The 19,214-nt window shown below is 46.4% G+C and overlaps 1 protein-coding gene across 4 annotated transcripts in view; it reads left to right on the top strand.

Moving 5' to 3' along the window:
* flncb (filamin C, gamma b (actin binding protein 280)) overlaps nt 1-19,214 on the top strand; it is a 57,197-nt gene that overhangs the window by 34,010 nt on the left and 3,973 nt on the right. For 2 of the 4 annotated variants that reach the window (XM_048553910.2, XM_048553908.2), the window contains 18 exons: nt 1,664-1,820; nt 2,266-2,455; nt 3,178-3,201; nt 3,954-4,201; nt 6,786-6,881; nt 8,096-8,195; nt 9,012-9,152; nt 9,491-9,619; nt 9,972-10,145; nt 10,756-10,917; nt 11,798-12,001; nt 13,006-13,158; nt 13,398-13,520; nt 15,594-15,833; nt 16,884-17,153; nt 17,349-17,486; nt 18,169-18,284; nt 18,712-18,844. In XM_048553910.2, the coding sequence (XP_048409867.1) occupies nt 1,664-1,820; nt 2,266-2,455; nt 3,178-3,201; nt 3,954-4,201; nt 6,786-6,881; nt 8,096-8,195; nt 9,012-9,152; nt 9,491-9,619; nt 9,972-10,145; nt 10,756-10,917; nt 11,798-12,001; nt 13,006-13,158; nt 13,398-13,520; nt 15,594-15,833; nt 16,884-17,153; nt 17,349-17,486; nt 18,169-18,284; nt 18,712-18,844 (2,798 nt within the window). The remainder of the gene's footprint in view (nt 1-1,663; nt 1,821-2,265; nt 2,456-3,177; nt 3,202-3,953; nt 4,202-6,785; nt 6,882-8,095; nt 8,196-9,011; nt 9,153-9,490; nt 9,620-9,971; nt 10,146-10,755; nt 10,918-11,797; nt 12,002-13,005; nt 13,159-13,397; nt 13,521-15,593; nt 15,834-16,883; nt 17,154-17,348; nt 17,487-18,168; nt 18,285-18,711; nt 18,845-19,214) is intronic. The other 2 variants (XM_048553911.2, XM_048553909.2) reach the window with 1 other exon arrangement.

Below are 19,214 nucleotides of genomic sequence, written 5' to 3'. Positions count from 1 at the left end.
TGGACATGCTCAGGATGAATAGCACCTGTGAAAGGAGAAGTACTGAGGCTGGTTGGCTCGCCTACCTGGCTTGTCGTTCCTTAGACATTTCGTTACTGTGCTTGGCAACATCCTCAGGGTGGCCTCCGAAGCGTTGGTCTTTAAACTCTGGGGTCCGCTTGCGATGGATTGCCATCAAGATCCTGGGACAAGCTAGGCAGAGACAAGCTCAAGAATTCCGGGAAGCAAGGCACTCCCTGAAACCGGCTATTAATAAACACATTGATCTCGACCCCATATACATTCCACTAGGAAGGAAACCCGGAAGTGAGGCAATCCATTGCAAACAGACCCTGGAGTTTAAAAACCAGGAGGGAAAACACACCGCTTCATCAGCCACTGCATGGAGGATGTTACCCAGCACAGTAACCAAACGTCTATGGAACAAAAACCAGCTCGGTGAGCCAACCAACCTCAACACCCACAACCCGAGCTACAGATCTACTCCTCCGCTTTAGAAGGAGAAGTAGTTAATGTCTTGGGTGGGTGACCCATTCATCAGAACTGATAGGTAAATGATCTGTCTGATTAACCGTCCTGAGTATTTTTGCACCTCCCTTAATTTGAGGTGTTTTCTTTTCTCTGAGGTTTTGATGAGCGGAACCTGGTTCTTGAGCTGTAAACCATTTGATCATTTAAGCGGTGTGGAATATTTGAAAGCAGGAAGTCATCTGAGTCAACACATCCATTTGATGATAATAAAATGTGAGGCTGGATGAACACAGCAGGCCAAGCAGCATCTCAGGAGCACAAAAGCTGACGTTTCGGGCCTAGACCCTTCATCAGAGAGGGGGATGGTGAGAGGGAACTGGAATAAATAGGGAGAGAGGGGGGGGCGGACCGAAGATGGAGAGTAAAGAAGATAGGTGGAGAGAGTATAGGTGGGGAGGTAGGGAGGGGATAGGTCAGTCCAGGGAAGACGGACAGGTCAAGGAGGTGGATGAGGTTAGTAGGTGGTGGGAGGAAGGGATGGGTGAGAGGAAGAACTGGTTAGGGAGGCAGACAGGTTGGACTGGTTTTGGGATGCAGTGGGTGGGGGGGGGGGTGAAGAGCTGGGCTGGTTGTGTGGTGCAGTGGGGGGAGGGGACGAACTGGGCTGGTTTAGGGATGCAGTAGGGGAAGAGGAGATTTTGAAGCTGGTGAAGTCCACATTGATACCATTGGGCTGCAGGGTTCACTGCAGCCTAATGGTATCAATGTGGACCTCACCAGTTTCAAAATCTCCCCTTCCCCTACTGCATCCCTAAACCAGCCCATCTAACGCCATCATGTCCTACTTCTGGCAGCTGGGAGTACCATTCAGCACTTCCCTCTCTTATCTGAAGCAACTGTTTACTGCTATGCTTTTTACTCCTTTGTTGATAGTTGTATCCACGTGGCTACTGTCCTCTTTAATTTCCCATGGGCTTCAGTTTTACTAATGGAGTACTTTGTTAATTGCTTTTATGAAAGTTGGTGCACTTTTCAACCCCACGATCCTGATCATCCCTCAGTTACAAACTCAAAGGACTGCATTAAACTAGCTGAGCTTGATTTGTCTTGAAGTTTGTGCTGGCTTTAATAATTTGTTTCTCCAGGTGCCAGTTAATCTTTTTTAAATGCCTGTTATTTTTTTTCTTTGCAGTCCCTTCAAGATTAAGGTTCTGCCGGCCCATGATGCCAGCAAAGTGCGAGCGAGTGGGCCAGGACTTAATGCCTCTGGAGTGCCTGCTAGTCTCCCTGTTGAGTTCACCATTGATGCAAGAGATGCTGGAGAGGGACTGCTTACTGTGCAGATCATTGTAAGTCCAGTGTGTGTGTGTGTGTGTCTCCTGTTCTTGTGTTCAAGTTGGGTGCTGGATCAGCACCCACTACATCACCTAAAGAGCCACCATAAATCCGATATGCTCTGTTGCACTGTTAGGAGAGTGCACATCTAAAGCGCAGGAGTTTGAGGAATAGCAGTCTCCAATACGTGTGGTGCATATGGCTGGGACGCATGCTTTGTTTGCCATTCATTCAGTCTTTGTCCCTGACCTGCTGTAGAGTTTTTGCAAAATACAAATAATTGGATCACACAATCTGGGCTATCCGATTGGATATTGACAGTCTGGCATCTATGGCTTAGGCTCTTATTTTATAATCTTTGGTGAGTGGTGGGAGAGTAGAGACATGCAGTAGCCTCATTTCTAATGAGGACCATTCCTCCTGTATTCTCATGCTGGTGACATTGCTGTATCCTTCCAGGATCCTGAGGGAAAACCGAAAAAGGCTAATATCCGTGATAATGGAGACGGAACATACACCGTGTCCTACCTTCCTGATATGACTGGACACTACACCATCACCATCAAATACGGAGGTGACGAAATACCTTACTCACCATATCGTATCCATGCTGTGCCAACTGGAGATGCCAGCAAATGTCTGGTCACAGGTATGATCAGTGTTCACGCCCATCTCTGCATGACTGACTGAACTAGGAAGAGCTGACATACAGAATGGAGCTCTTCTCTGGGGTACAGAGGCTTGGATCTGACAATCAGCTGCAGGAATCTGGTGAGGGGAGAATTTGAGTTTCAGGTGGATCCCTGGATTCCTTGGAAATTTGTGTCCTGGTGTGGGTGGGGAGGCACAGTGATGCATCACTGAACATGCCCTCTATCCCCACACCACCAGCAGGTGCTGTTGCTAACGGAGTGCAGCTGCTCTGGAACAGTTCACATTCACACAACAGAGTGTGCAGCGGGATTGCAACGACGCTCAAAGCCACTGCCAGCCAACCAGTGACCTCTGATTCTGACAGTGGCTCTGGCCAGCTTTGGATCCCTGAGTTGCTGGTGTTCAGAGGGGCTGCCATTGAGTGTATTTCAAGGGTGCAGGTCCCTGGGGCAAAACATTGCTGGCTACTTTGTCAATCGCACATTCTGTCTCGCTTGCTGTGTCGGACCTGAGGAGACTGAGAGGTTGGGGATTTGATTGATCTGTCCTTTCTCTGTATGAGCCATTCCCAGGGCCTATTTTTCTTAGCTGACTTGTATAGGAAACCAGGGACTGACTTTAACTTCCTTCTACATATCTTGCAATTCTTGCTGACGTCTCTTTGTATGTTGAGTTTGTGGGTGACTGTGTTTCTAACCGGCTGCTCTCCCTCCACAGTGTCGATCGCCGGCCATGGACTAGGTGAGTGACCATCCACCAAACTTGCTCCTTCCATCTTCGACCATCCACCAAAACATTTGCTCCCCCCGCACTGCCTCAACCCAGGGGCCACGACTGCGTTCTTCCCCTCTCTAGGGCAGGAGTGAAAACAGGATCTGCTGAAATATTCAGCAGGTTGTGCAGTGTTTGTGGAGAGAGATGGACACCATTAATGTTTTGGGTTGATTTCCATTCAGTGGAATGAATTGAGAAGATCATCACTTCAGCCACATGGCCGCTCCATGGCTCTACCCCTACAAATGCTGCTTGACCTGCTGAGTATATTTCAGATATTTTGTTTCTGTTGCTGATCTCCAGCACTTTTTTGCTCCAGCAGTATTTTGCTTTGGGAACAGGAATGCTGGCTAATTTTATTTTTTGATCTTCTGCAAGCAGCTGAGGTTGACCTAAGGAATGGAGCTAGGCATTGTGCAACTTGTCACCCTTTGACCTCTGGCTGTGTCCCACTGCCCTTTGACCTTCCACACGCTAGGAGGAGCACCCTCTGGTTTATTTGCACGAGTTAGTTGAAATGAGCAGATTTCCGTTTGTGCCACTCTGCTCCTCAAGCAGTTTTTTTGTGTGTATTATAAGCTCGTGGCTGATGGAAGCAGTGGGTCTTGCCCTGTGAGAGACTGTGAGACTCACCCAAAAAGAAACCCACGCCGTTGAGTACGGTGCTGACGTTGAACTGTATTTCCCCCTCAACCTCCTGATGTTTGATCCTTTTGCAGCGGCAGGACTGGGTCCCACCATCCAGATTGGCCAGCAGACTGTCATCACTGTGGACGCTAAGGCTGCCGGCAAAGGGAAGGTCACGTGCAAGGTCTCGACCCCTGATGGAGCTGAGCTGGATGTTGATGTGGTGGAGAATCGAGATGGGACTTTCGACATCTATTACACTGCACCAGAACCTGGCAAATACGTCATCACCATCCGCTTTGGTGGTGAACTTATACCAAATAGCCCCTTCCACGTGGTGGTAAGTGACATCAACTTAATGATGCCAGGGTGTGCGTGTATTTTCAAACCTCCAAAACAAAAGAAATTGTTAGAAATGTGCAAGTTAGGCAGCATCTGTGGAGAGAAATGGTGCTAGGTTTCAGGTCTGTGCTTGTTTCAAACTAGGAAAAGCTGCCCCTCACTTTTTTCATTTGGGCAGTTTAAAGACTCCAGATTGAGTTCAACAATTTTAGATTGTTCTTGGTGTTTTGGATTTTTTTTCTTCCTTACTTTTTTTTCTCTCCCTTTTCTTTCAGGCAGAGCCCACCTGTTCCAGGCATATCATCTTTTTATTGTTTCTTCGTTTCATCTTGCTCCCTCACTGTGTTCCCTTTACCTCCCCAGCAGACTAAACCTCTTCTGGCACTTAATCTCTCCAGCTCTAGCTCTTGCCTTGCAATCTGCAGCACTTCCATCTTGTCCCTGTCAGTTCCGGCCCTTTCTCAAAGTTTTTTTTTACAGCTTTACCTTTGCAGATCGGGGGAGAGGTCACTGGCAGGCTGCTGTACAGGGGGTCCTGAGTTAAAACCATCCAACTAAAGAACACTTATGTACAAACACATGAGCCTATTCAGGGGTGTAATTTTAAAGATTTTGTCATACAAATGTTTCCCGTACTAACAAGCACATGTTTCCCGTACTAACAAGCACATGTTTTATTGTTTGCATTTGTGTTCTGACTTTTTTGTACAAATTGACTTGCAAACAGATTCCAGAATAGAACCTTTTCATAGACCAGGGACAGCCTGTATGTCCAAAAGTATTTATTTATTTTATTTATTTTGATTCCTGATTTCCAGCAATTGCAGTATTCCAAGTTTTAACATTAATCAAAATGTAACTGGCTTCCTCACAATGCAAAACCTTAGTAAAACTTAGTTGTTATTGTGGAAAACTACAATAGCAGAGAAACCAAATCCTTCCTGTTAGCAAGATGAATCACCTCAGGTTTTCTTTTTACATTTTTAAAAAAATATGTACAGATTCCTTTTCCTCTCTATGTAGACACATGCAGCACTAAAATGATGGCGTTGTGCTAAACTTTGGCCAACTAATTGGCCTTTGACTGTAATGTGCCCAGCTCTTTTACCACACTTGAGAAGGATGTTATGACCTTAATGAAGTGGAGAGGTGAGGATCAGAACAGTCCCACTAAAGTCTCAGTTGGTCTAATGTGAATAGGGGGAGACAGCTTCTCATGACAAGAGGGTCAGTATTCATAAACACATCATGGATTGCTTCTCTAGCACTTCTGGAAACCATGAAGAGAAATGGTTTTGCACAAAAGTGATTCTGTGAAACATTCCCTGCCAGGATGGTGGAAGCAGATTTGAGTCGTAACTTTAAAAAGAAGTATCAAAGCGAAAACAATCCAGTCTGAGTGGAGAACCGTGGAGTGTCTGTTTTTCTCCTATTTAATGTTGAAATGAGCTTAACCACCAGCATTCTGCTGACTGGATCATTTGCTTGTGCTGTGTCATCGTTGGTCAATGAGCAAATTCTCAATATTTTGGTCATCATTCCCTCATGACATCTTGACTCAGGAAGCCTCCCGTACTGAACGATTCCAATCCCAGAGCCTGTGTATGAAAAGATCCAAGCTGGGATTTTTCACAGCATCTAACTTGGGAATCGCTTCCGTGACAAGATACCAGAGAGAGACTTGCGGTCAGAGGCCAGGCTGCTTTGAGGAGAAAGGAGTGTTCTAATAGGTGGGAGAGATGGAAGTGTAGAATGTTGAGTTACTTGAAGGACAGGAGAACAGAAGTTGGTCATTGAGCCCCTTGAGTCTATACTGCATTCAATGAAATTGTGGCTGATCTACTTAGCTGCCTTTTTAAAAAAAATATTGTCATCTTGATACTTTCTACATTTTTGTGAAAATTTCCACGACCTTCAGCCTCAACAGTGTTTTCAAGAAGCAAGTTCCAGATCTCTACGTCCCTTTGGAATGAAAAAATACTTGCTCGTATCAACGCTGGAATGACTGAGGTCTGAATTTTTTTCAGGTTATGCCTTACCACAGAATTGTTACAGCGCAGGAGGTGGCCATTCAGCCCATTGTGGGGTTGGGGAAAACGTTCTCTCAACTGAATCCATTGACCATACTAAGCACATCCTTAAGAAAGCTCTTAAATTTTCATTTGTACTCCCTCGTATAGAACTTTTATGATCCTATCCCTTTAATAATTGCTGTCTTGTCTGCCCATGAACTTCTAGTGATGTGAAACTCTTGAACTCCCAAGTTTCTTGTGTTTTAGTCTGATTTGTTTGAACAACGGAGAAACACAACACCCAGCTGATAGGCCAAGTGTATGAGTTGACCAGGCATTTTGACATACGTAAGTTACAAGAATTGTGACCCTACCAGTACAGAGCATGGTAGGAGGTGAAGACTGAAATTTGGAGTAATTTCTTTACTTGCTGGACTGCCATTTCTGTTGCACAAGACAGTGCCTGCTACGGCTCGCCTTTTTGTTGCGTGGACACTGCAGATGCAGATTTTTGGAGGTTGTGCATTGGATGCATTTCGTGTTTAACCTGTAGCTTGCCTCCCATCACAGGCCTGTGATGCCATCCCCACCATTGAGGAGCCCTGTGAAACGTTGCAGCTACACCAGCCCTACGTGCCTTCCCATGCTGGCTATCCAACACTCTGGGTATAAGATTCAACACCAATTATTTACTTCAAACAGGACCCCTCTGTCTGTGTGTGTGTGTGTGTCTTTGTTCCTGCCTCCATCTTGTGTTCTCCCTTTTTTTACCCAGCTTGCTCCCCCTCCCTGTCTTAATCTTGCAATCCCTAGTTGTCAAGGTATAATCCAAACTGCAATGCTGCTGTTATTGGGTCACCTTCTGTTGCTGATTCTTGTCTCAATATAAAGCTTATCAGTTGAAGTAAAGATCAAGGTATATTCCTACATTTTGTTTAACCCAGTCATCATCCTGAAAGCTGTCTGGATAAGCTCACTCGTTTGCTTTTTTATAATTGCTTAATACCCTATTGCCTGGGGTGTTACGCCATTATAAAATATGGCCTGACATTCATGTTTTTTTTGACCTCTGGTATCTGGGATCAAATTCTGTCAGAGGCAGTGGGCCTAGGCCTCAAGGATCACAGAACTGTCCTGCTTCAATCTTCATTAGGTTTCAAATTTCTTCTGGGGTTTGGGAGGAAGAGTGAGAAATGATGTAGAAGTTTGCCTGGGAAGCTGACTTTGCTGTTTCCCATTTGGGTCAAGTATTAGCTAGTGGATTCAGATCACTGGGTAGGAGTTTATAGTCTCATCAACAAGCGCACGTGCTACGTATTGGTCAGCCACAACCCCGACAGCAATGAATAGGGATGGGGGTTACGTATAGGATGGTTTCAAATTGCATGTGGCCACTTTGCTAGCGGAGGACTATGAAGTTCAATCTTAAACCCGCACCACAGTTCCTAACCCCTCTGATTCCCTGGGTCCTGGGTGAGGAGTGGGCTTCTGGGGATCTTAAGTAACATGCAATCAGAGCTTGCCACTAGGAGGATTAGGTTGCTGGTGTCCACTTTCTCTGCTCTGGCTGACTGGCTTCCCAACAACAACATCAATGTACCCAATTTCAGTGCAGTTTGCTCTTGTGTCCCTGGTTTTGGTGTTGTCTAAGTCACTTAGATTTTGTAGCTCAGTCCATCTCATCTTTCTTTCCCCATTCATCATAGACCATCTTTCCTTTTACAGATCTTCACCTCTTCTGAACCAGCATTAAATTTGGACTACAAAATTTCACCAACTTTGTCACTTCTTTCAGTAGCCTGTTGTAGAGCTTCCTTTTTGTGCTTAGTGAGTCCTGAATGTGAATTTTTTTCACCTTTTTTGTGTGTTGGTTCCAACAGGCCACTGAGGAGTCAGCTGTCCCAGTTGATGTCCTGGATCATGGTCTCCGGCCGTTCAACCTTGTCATTCCGTTCACTGTGCAGAAAGGAGAAATCACAGGTGGGATTGCAGTCTTTCTCTCCAATGCAGATAGTGTGTGGTGTTGGTGCTGAGACTTTGCTTGCAATGATCTTGGCTCATTGTGTTGGTACTGAGACACTAATACATTGTTTGGAGTAACAGTGCTGAGATGCACATTACAATGTGGTGTGGCAGTGCTGAATTCTTTCAGAACATGGACTATTCAAAAGGATAAGTAGCTGAAGACAATCATTGAACTCCCAGCCAAACCTCCCCCACCCCTGAGCCCACATGAAGGAAAACCTTCATCCCTCGCCCTGACTTGGATTTACTCAGATATTTAACAGTATTCATCATGAGTGGAAGAACGCTCATGTCCCTGCTATCTACTAGTGCTTTGACCTTCTTCACCCTGCTGAGAGGAAAGAGCCTCTCAGTTTAACTCATTTGAAAATTGCACCTCTGTGTGCTGCTTCTAGCAGACAGTGTGGGACTGTTAGACAGCACAGTGCTCCCTCAGGACTGGACTGGAATGAGTCCTTTGCTTCCAGGCCCCAGTATCTGGACTGAGATTTGAACCCAGAATCTTCTGGCTGTAAGGAGTCTCTGCAGGCAATCACTTGCAGTTATGATCACTGTTTCCCAAAGGGCTGGGTGACTGTTCTACCTCATTGTCCCATTGAGTAAGGAGATTGTCTCCCCTCTTTTGTCTGCACTAGACTTTAATTCAGGTTATGGCTAATTTAATCTTCTTTATCCTTATTTTTTAAGAAAATAAAAGATAAACTTGTGCAATGATAACTGCATGTGTCCTGTTTCCTGGGATTCATTGCAGAACCTTCCTTTTTATTCCAGGTGAAGTCCGAATGCCATCTGGTAAAACTGGCCGCCCAAATATTACTGACAACAAGGATGGAACCATTACTGTGAAATACGCTCCCATCGAGAAGGGACTCCACGAGATGGACATCAAATACGATGGCAACCACATCCCAGGTGTGTGAGTGAACTGACGTCCTGCCCAGGGTGTGTGTGCGCATTGGCTGTTGCCTCCATAAGCCCGAATCTTTCGCTTTCTGAGAATGGCTGTGACGCTGAACTCCATCACATTCACTGTCTCCTCATGCGCATGCCAGGATTGAGAGGTTGTGTACAGATTGCAGGATCTGGGGACTCTGGCTATGTTGTCTGAGTGAATAATGGATCTGCTCCTTCATGCTGACTGTGGGCTGTTGTCCCTGGAGGGAGGGGCTGACCTTGTATTGATCCTGATGCCCTTGGGGGAGACTTGCTGCTGCATTGACCCTAATACTTGGCTGTTCCTCTGCTTATAGGTAGCCCACTGCAGTTTTATGTGGATGCCATCAACAGTCGTCATGTGACTGCTTTTGGGCCTGGTCTGAGCCATGGAATGGTGAATAAACCTGCAACGTTCACCATAGTCACCAAGGATGCTGGTGAAGGTAAGTGGGGCATGGCCAAGCCCTGCACGAGGTGACAGCTGCAAGGTGGGGGGAGGGGATTATTGGAGGTTGGCAGGGGGGGAGGGGAAACAGAGACTGGGATAGTGAGGGATTTGGTGCTGAGCTCGGAACGGAAGGGATTTGCGTGAAGGCTGGCACTTGATAGGGTGGGAGGAGCAGATCGGTGGTGGGGGGTAGAAGGGTTTGAGGAATGGGGACAATGAGCAACTAGTGATGAAGATGTATTTGAAGAAAGCATTGGAATAGGGAGATTTGGGATATTAGGATTCTTTTAGCAGTTCACTATCATAAGTGTTCTTTCTCTTTTCTGTGTGTGTGTGTCTCTATGTAGGTGGACTCTCCCTTGCTGTGGAAGGTCCCTCTAAAGCTGAGATCACATGCAAGGACAATAAAGATGGCACTTGCACTGTGTCATACCTGCCCACTGCCCCTGGAGATTACAACATCATTGTTCGTTTTGATGACAAGCACATTGCAGGGAGTCCCTTCACTGCTAAGATCACAGGTAATTCCCTCTTTTATTGCCTCTTTCCACCTTCTTTAAAGCTTGGCTCTGGTGGCTGCTGTTAGCCAATGGCTGTGGACTCTGTGGTCTCATTGTCTGACCCCCAGCTGATGGAGTTGCAGCCATGAGGGATACTCCTAATCTGGGTTTGCCATTTCTTCTGCCCCTACCATTGCCTTGTTTAACTTTATTCAGATCTTAGCTGCTTATTGGCCACAAGATGGCGGTGGGAGGGTGAAAATGGTCAGTGTGTGAGGAAGGGGTGGAAAAGGGAGAAGCTCCCCCCACCCTGTGTCAGTGCCTCCCTGTCAGGAGGTGGTGTTTCTGACCAATTGAAAGGGTTCAGGTAATTTTCTGTGCAATGGGGGGGGTGAGGGAGTGAGGATGGTGAAGTTGGAATGCTGGTGTCATTGCATGTGGGAAACTTTGTGGAAGGGGGTAAATAATACCTCCTTGGGTGCATAACCAGTCACCTCTTGTCCTTCAGTCAGGCATTGAACTACATTGGTGGGATTAATTGCAAAGGTTGGACCTGACTGGTGCCAGCAACTGCAGGTGTCTCTTTTTTTTTGTGAATTGTAGCTGACTGACGAAATCCCTTCCTGTGTAGGTGATGACTCTATGAGAACGTCGCAACTCAATGTCGGCACATCCACTGAGGTCTCACTGAAGATCACGGAGACTGACCTTAACCTACTCAATGCCAGCATCAAAGCTCCGTCGGGTAATGAGGAGCCCTGCTTGCTCAAGAGGCTGCCCAACAGGCATATTGGTAAGATCTAGACCTGGCACAGTGGCTAGAAATTGATGGCCGGGGGCCACCCTTTGCCTGAGTCACAGTCAGAGGTCACTGGCTGAGGGGAATAAAGGCTTTCTAAGCCATTGAGTCTGTGCTATTCATAATCAAGCAGCTAGTTATCCTAATCCTGCTTTTCTTGAATGCTTTGGTATTGCAAGGGCATATCTAAACAGCATTTAAATGTTATCTTGGTTTCTGCCTCTACCATCCTTTTTTAAAGGCAGTGAACTCCAGATTCCCAATACCTTCTCGGTGGAAAAGACTTTCTTCACCTCTCCTGTAAACCTCCTGCCCCCTTCATTTAAATCCATGAGCCCTGGTCATTTGATTCCTTCACCAAGGGGAAAGGTTTCTCCTCATTTACCCTGTTTATGTTCTCCTAATTCCGTACATCTCAATTGCAGTCCTCCTCTCTCCTGCTCCAACAAAAATAACCCTAGTTTATCCGATCCTAGTAAGGGAATGGAACGCTTTAGCTGCAATGGTAGTAGATTCGCCAACTTTAGGAACATTTTAAGTCGTCATTGGACAAGCATATGGATGTACATGGAATAGTGTAGGTTAGATGGGCTTGAGATCGGTATGACAGGTCAGCGCAACATTGAGGGCCGAAGGGCCTGTACTGTGCTGTTATGTTCTGTGTTCTATAAATAAATTTCTCCAGCCTGGGCAACATCTGGTAAATGTCTTCTGTGCACGCCCTCTCCAGTGCAGTCACGTCCCTTCAATAAAGTGGATTCCAGAATGTGGGATTGGAGTATGGGAGGGTCTTGTTTGATACGGTACATCAAGTAATGAAAGCGTTTGGCCACTGCAAAACGAGTTGGCCCCTGACATTATTCCTCTTCGACAGGCATCTCATTCACCCCAAAGGAGGTAGGAGAACATGTGGTGAGCGTGAAGAAGAACAGCCGGCATGTTACAAACAGCCCCTTCAAGATCATGGTCGGGGCCTCTGAGATTGGCGATGCCAGCAAAGTGAAGGTTTCTGGGAAGGGCCTGGTGGAGGGTCAAACATTTGAGGTTTCTGAATTCATCGTGGACACGCGTGGTGCAGGTATGACCCCTTTACAGAAAGGTGGCAGCTTATTGCGTTGGAAAATGACAAGCTGAGACTAATGTTTAACAATCTGATCGACCCAGTGTGCGATTGTACTTCTCCTGAGACAACAAAATGTGAGGCTGGATGAACACAGCAGGCCAAGCAGCATCTCAGGAGCACAAAAGCTGATGTTTCGGGCCTAGACCCTGATGAAGGGTCTAGGCCCGAAACGTCAGCTTTTGTGCTCCTGAGATGCTGCTTGGCCTGCTGTGTTCATCCAGCCTCACATTTTGTTGTCTTGGATTCTCCAGCATCTGCAGTTCCCATTATCTCTGTACTTCTCCTGAGTTCTCTTGTAATCCGGGTTATTGTTTATTTTTCTTCAAGTCTTTTACTGAGGCTGGCAGTAAACCTTGGAAGGAAAGGTGTGTAGATGTAGATTTGGCAGGGACAAGGGTCAGTGCTCTGGACTCCTGCTCCCAAGCAGCGCTGCACTTCAGTGCCCCTCGAGTGGCCTTCAGCGGCAAGGTTTTCTCTGAAATGTGGTTATTAGGTTTCCAGGTATTTGTTTTTTGTGAAAAATCCTTGACCTTGTTTCTGATTTGGGCAATGGGATCATTTTGTGCGGATTTGAACGGATTGTGTTCAAGTTCTTCTTGCAAATAAAGCCGCTTGAGAATCCTTTGCCCATTTCTATTGCGCTGTAGTGAGGGGTTGAATTTATTGGTTGGAGATGGGGGGGTCTGGGTAGCAGCAGCTGATGAAGTACCTTGGTGTAAAAGAGTACAAACAGCAGTGAGGCCCTCAGCACTTGAATCTGCTGCATGTTCTGATATCACTTGATCAGGTTGTGGCCTTAACTCCCACTTTGGTGCCTACCCTCCTTGAACTTCTTTGAATTTATTCAAGGTGGTTATATTTTTAAATGATGATCAGCCTGCCAATGCTGCTTTCTGAGGAAGACTATTCCAAACACCAGCAGAAGGAGCTCTCCTGTTTTCTTTTCCCTTGTTTCCCAGGCTATGGAGGACTTGGTCTGTCCATTGAGGGTCCCAGCAAAGTTGACATTAATTGTGAGGATCTGGAGGATGGAACATGCAAAGTGACCTACTGTCCAACTGAACCAGGCAACTACATCATCAACATTAAGTTTGCTGACCACCATGTGCCAGGTAAGGGGGTGTGGAATTGGGCTGCGTACCCTCAGTAACCAAACTCTGTGGGAGGGAGATTCCAAGGGACGGGCTGCAGGTCACTGTAGAGGGTCAAAGGTCACAGTAAGCGGCATTGAGTGCAGAGGGCAGGTGAGGCACGGTCATTGGGAAAAATTCAGTTTCTGTTTTTAGCAATATGTAGTTTGTAGGTGGAGCTCCTGTGTGTGACCTGTGTGCGTACTGTGATTGTGTTGTAGGAAGTCCCTTTACAGTGAAGGTGACTGGTGAAGGAAGGATTAAGGAGAGTATCACAAGGCGACGCCAGGCTCCCTCTATTGCCACAGTCGGCAGCACCTGTGACCTCAACTTGAAGATACCAGGTATGTGCAGCCCTCCAGCGGGGGGGGTATTCTGCAATGGGGTACACTTTTTAAAAAAAAATTATTCCTCCTGTTCTTCCTTTTCATCCTATCCTGTATTTGTCTCACATTGCTTGGTGTAACTGGATACTGTTCTCTTCCTGGCTGTTGTGGATTGTACTGTATCCTCCTAGAGATTCAGTTCAGACTGCCTGGAGGCAATTTCTCAACATGTGTGTTTGGGCTTGGTTGCATTGGGTTTCTCACCTTCCTTCTGTGGCCAGTGGTGGAGGAGAGTTCTCACCTGCACATGTTTAGTCTCATTTCTTGGTTTTTTTGTTCCCCAGCACGGAAAAACATCAGGCATCAAACACCCATCTCTTCCCATTTCCCAGCCTCCCATGCTATGGAATCTCCAATATTCATCCAAAAAGCAAATATTTTTGCAGGCTTCTACCTCCCATGGCCCTTTCAGGGAGGGACCATTCCAAACGCCCTCAGCCCTGTGCTTCCGGGTTATTCACAGCTCCTAGGGAGAAATATGTTGCCTTTATCTACATTGCATTTACCCCTTTTTTTAGATTTAAATTCCCTACAGTGTGGAAACAGGTCCTCCGGCCCAACAAGTACATGCTGCCCATCGAAGCATCCCACCCAGACCCATCCCTCTATAACCCACACACCCCTGAACACCATGGGCAATTTAGCATGGCCGATCCACCTAGCCTGCACATCTTTGGACTGTGGGAGGAAAGCGGAGCACCCAGAGGAAACCCACGCAGACTCGGGGAGAATGTGCAAACTCCATACAGACAGTCACCCGAGGTTGGAATCGAAACTGGGTCCCTGGTGCTGTGAGGCTGCAGTGCTAACCACTGAGCCACTGTGTGACCTGAAATTGCATTTCTTCCTTAACCCCAGGCTTACAGCAGAGAAGGCTATTTTCCAACCTTCCTATCTGAATCCTTTCCAGCCCAGGTAACATCCTGGTGAATCTTTTCTGCACTCTCTCTCTGATGCCATCGCATTCATCTTAGTGTGGTGACCAGAACTGCACTCCAGCTGCTGCCTAACCAATATCTTAACACAACTGCTTCATAACTTTCTCCCTGCTCTTTGTATTTGATGCCTTTCCTAAAAAGGAAGGAATCCCACGTAGAACATGTGTAGAACAGTACAGCACAGTACAGGGTCTTCGGCCGACCCATTATCCTATTGAGATCAAACTGCCCTGCGTACCCTAAGTTATACTATCATGTGTAGCCTTAACCATCTTTTTTGTTTTTAATCTGCCTGCTCTGTTGTGTTCAAGGCTGTACAAACATGCACTACTTCCTAGGAAGTAACTGTAACTGTACTCCTCCAATATCATCACCCCACTTTTTTTTTCTTGCTTTCAGGATTAAGTTTTATTTGCTCCTGTACAGCCAACCTACTACTGCTTTGGTCACAGACCTGTCTTGCTCTCACCCCCTTTTTTTCCCCTCTCGTGCTCTGACAAGGAAAGGGAGCTGGGTTGGGGTGAAGGGGCAGGGAAATCCTTGATGCTGCAGTGGGGGAAATGAGAATTCAGAATGTAGTTATCCCAGTTATTGGTATTAGGAGGAGTTATCCCCCTTGTGGATGCTTGCGATGTATCCTCTGTGTATCAAGTGCCATGGCACTAATTCAACAGCTCGACACTGGCATCTGTGCTCTGCAGCGAGCTTACCTCATCCTATTGGCATGTCCCTCTAGTCTATCCTCCCTCATGTTTATCAACTTGCTTCACCTTGTGTAAAATACTTCCAGCTTCTCACTGACTTGTCAACTGCAGTGAGGTGGTTGTAACATCCTATAGTGAGTGATCTGCAGTCCACCTGTGGCAAGGCCAGTGATCATGTCACTGATCAATGTCTGGTGTTAATTCGTCACTGATCAGCAGTTATTAAGCTTGAGATCAGTCACTTCAGGAAGACCTTGGGGAGCCAGACTGAGGTGTAAGGTTTATAGTGGTTACTAATATTGGGATGGGATGGTCCTTTTTTTAAAATTTTTTTCTTAATAAAATTCATTTTCTTCTTTCTCCACCGCCCCCCCTGCCCCCTTCCACAGGAAACTGGTTTCAAATGGTATCTGCTCAGGAACGTTTGACACGGACCTTTACCCGCAGTAGCCATACCTACACACGCACGGAGCGCACAGAGATCAGTAAAACTCGGGGCGGAGAGACTAAACGAGAGGTGCGAGTGGAGGAGTCCACGCAGGTCGGAGGGGATCCTTTCCATAATGTCTTTGGCGAGTTCCTGGGCCGGGACAGCCTGGGTTCTTTCACCAACATCCCCCGGGCCGAAGGTGTGTATCAGACCCACTGAAGACCTGGTCCTGAAAGGGAAACAGGCTTGCTCGCTAGGCTTTTCAGGCCAGTGAGCCTGCTCTTCCGGTCAGTGTGATTGTTGTTTGTCAGTTTTGTAGCATGGAAAAAACTCGCATCATCCCCTTCGTCACACTTTTTTAAATGGGGAGATAGTAGTCTAGTGGCACTACTGCTACACTGTTGTTTCAGCTAATCTGGGGGACACAGCTTCAAATCTTGCCACGGCAGATGGTGGAATTTTAAATTCTACAAGGAGTCTGGAATTAACATTCTAATGATGACCACGAAAGCATTGGCCATTCTTAGAAAACCCCCCAACTGGTTCACTAATTTCCCTCATTTTTAGGGAAAGAAATCTGCCATCCTTACCTGGACTAGTCTACATGTGACTCCAGACCCATAGAATGTGGTTGACTCTTAATTGCCCAGAGGGCTGTTTAGGGATGGGCAATAAATGCTGGTCTAGCCAGTGACACCCATGTCCCATGAGTGAATCAAGAAGCATCAATGCAAGACTTTTAATAATTGTCTATAGCTAATTATTACAAAATGTCATGAGCAGTTAAGCAAGATCTCCAAGGCTGTTCGAGCTTACATTGTTTCTAGTCTTTCACTATCTTTTTAAAAAAGACTTTGTTCTGTTCATTGTTGGGTCCAAAGCCTTTTATATACTTGTACTGAAACCTGTTTGGCAAAGGATGTTTACTACTTTATTAATTTAGTCATTCTGTTTATAATTTTATGCTTCCAACTGTATTGCTTCCAGAACTGCTGATCCTTGCAGTTAAGTTAGACATCATTGCTTCTTTGCTAACATCCTGGGTACAGGGCAGATCCCTGTGGGAAGTCACTCCCTGCATTCTGCCAATTTGAGTAGCTGTCCACTACTGCTCACTTGCTGTCTCGCTCTGTGATAGTCACCATCATGTAGAGGTGGAGTGTGACAAAGTATTTAAAATGGGAAGTGTTCTGTTTTTGTTTGGGAGCCTGGTTAGTTTGTAAAGGTGTCCTGCTTTTGTTTTTGATAGTGGAGGTTGGGGCTAAGGAGATGACTGCACAAGTAACCAGCCCGTCTGGGAAGATTGATGAAGCAGAGATCATCGAAGGCGATGACAGCACGTACAGTGTGCGCTTTGTACCACAGGAGATGGGCTCCCACACTGTCAATGTCAAATACCGTGGCCAACATGTGCCTGGTAGCCCCTTCCAGTTCACAGTGGGGCCTCTGGGCGAGGGAGGCTCCCATAAGGTTCGTGCTGGTGGTCCTGGTTTGGAGCGGGGAGTTGCTGCCGTGGCTGGTGAGTTACTGCTGTTTACTTGTACATTTCATCAGAGCTCAATCTCGGCAATGAGGGGACAGGTTTTGGGGAGGCCAGGTTGGGTGTCAGACTAGACCCTGGGACAGCCAGCCTGATAGGATGGTAATCAGTCTGGATATATCTATCCTTTCTGCAGTTAACACTTATTTTTTACCCCCCCCACCCGGCTTTCAGCGGAGTTCAGTATCTGGACCCGTGAGGCGGGAGCTGGAGGCCTTTCCATTGCTGTGGAAGGCCCAAGCAAAGCTGAGATCTCATTTGAGGATCGCAAGGATGGATCGTGTGGAGTTTCCTACATTGTACAAGAACCTGGTGAGTAGATCAGACCCTGACTTTTATCCTGGGGTTGAAGTCATCTTTCTCTGTAGGACCTGGTACTCTCTGCTATTTTATCTGTTTGATGCACTACCCTTTTTTTGGGGTGTTTCTGGTATTCTGATAAGGTGTTTCTGTGTTCCCACACAGCAGGTTGCCTCTTTGTGCACTCTGCCAGAATTTTGCTGAAGGTTTTAGCATTTGAGTTTTGTCCCTTTCCCAACTTCTTTTTGAGGCCAAGAGCATTTGGTCAATGAAGGGCAAACCATAATTTCCCATTTGAGTCATCTGTCCACTACTTGACAGTTCTAATATGCTTTAGGTTTAAAAAAAAACAGTAAAGGATTCCATATAACAATTAAAGTGCACAGTCACTCATTGTATTTAAGTTTTCCTTAATTAGCAAATAAGCCTGATTGTGATTTCCCAGGATTCTTTTGATTGCTTCATACTGTAGAGAGAGCTTTCCTTTATATCCAGACCATGTTGGACTGCACTGTCAATAGATATGAAGTTGCATCCGGACGAGAGGGTGCTGTATGCTGTGCCTGGTTTTACACACAGCTGCTACTTGTTCACTGGGCAGCATGTGACCCTCACTCTGCTTCCTGCTCTGTGTCTCTTCCCTAACCCTGTAGTCTGCTGATCTAAGCTGAGTTCCTTTTTTTTCTTTTTCTAGGTGACTATGAAGTATCCATCAAGTTCAATGATGAGCATATTCCTGACTCGCCGTTTGTTGTTCCAATTGCCTCTCCCTCTGACGCTGCACGTAGACTCACTGTCACAAGTCTCCAGGTGAGGCCCAGGGAGGGCTGTTGTGCCAGGGGTTTGGGGGCTAAGCAGCAGCAGCACAGTTGGAAACTCCAGAGGTGTGAGAAGGGTCTAGGCCCAAAATGTCAGCTTTTGTGTTCCTAAGATGCTACTTGGCCTGCTGTGTTCATCCAGCTCCACACTTTGCTTTCTACAATGGTGTCCCTGTTTTCTTGGGTCCATCTCATCAGTCTCCACTTTTTAGCCAACGGTTCTGCAGTAATTCAACACCGACAGATATTGCCCAGCTCCCAAAGCAGTCCATATTGTTTCAGAGACACTACCCAAGAACCCTTCTCTATTTTTTTTGATCTGATCTGATCTGAAATCCCAAATGTGGAATCCTGGGTCTGAGAATGTAGAAGGAGTCTTCTTGGCTTGTTTGTAATAATGTGTGCCTATCTGTATTTAGGAATCCGGATTAAAAGTTAATCAACAGGCCTCGTTCGCAGTTCAGCTGAATGGTGCAAGAGGGGTCATTGACGCCAAAGTGCGGACTCCATCGGGCTCTGTCGAGGAATGTTATGTGTCCGAGGTGGATGCTGGTAGGTGGGGGGGGTTGTTCTGCTAACGCTACCACCTATCTTTCGTTTGCTCCTTGTTTCATTTTCTGCCCCCCCCACCCTCCTTGTGTGGTGTGGGGGCCCCCTCCCTCTAGCCATGCATAATTAATCTGTTATAATGAACAGACAACAATTTTTTTTTCTCTGATTCACAGTGAGGTTCTAATAAGGCTCTGGCATGTAAATTCAGAGCATGGCATTCTTCCTCCGAGGGAACAAGAGGAAAAGTGATTAGAGGGAAGCTGTCTGAACTGCTGTCTCCCATAGGAATGGTGCTGGTGGGAGGTAGTCCGGAAACAAAGCAGATCCTAATGACGTTTGGGGAATATGGGGAGGTGGGAACCGTCTAGAC

Source organism: Stegostoma tigrinum, chromosome 25 (assembly GCF_030684315.1).
Source record: "Stegostoma tigrinum isolate sSteTig4 chromosome 25, sSteTig4.hap1, whole genome shotgun sequence".
Lineage (NCBI taxonomy): Eukaryota > Metazoa > Chordata > Chondrichthyes > Orectolobiformes > Stegostomatidae > Stegostoma > Stegostoma tigrinum.
This window is presented reverse-complemented; position numbering and strand designations above follow the sequence as displayed.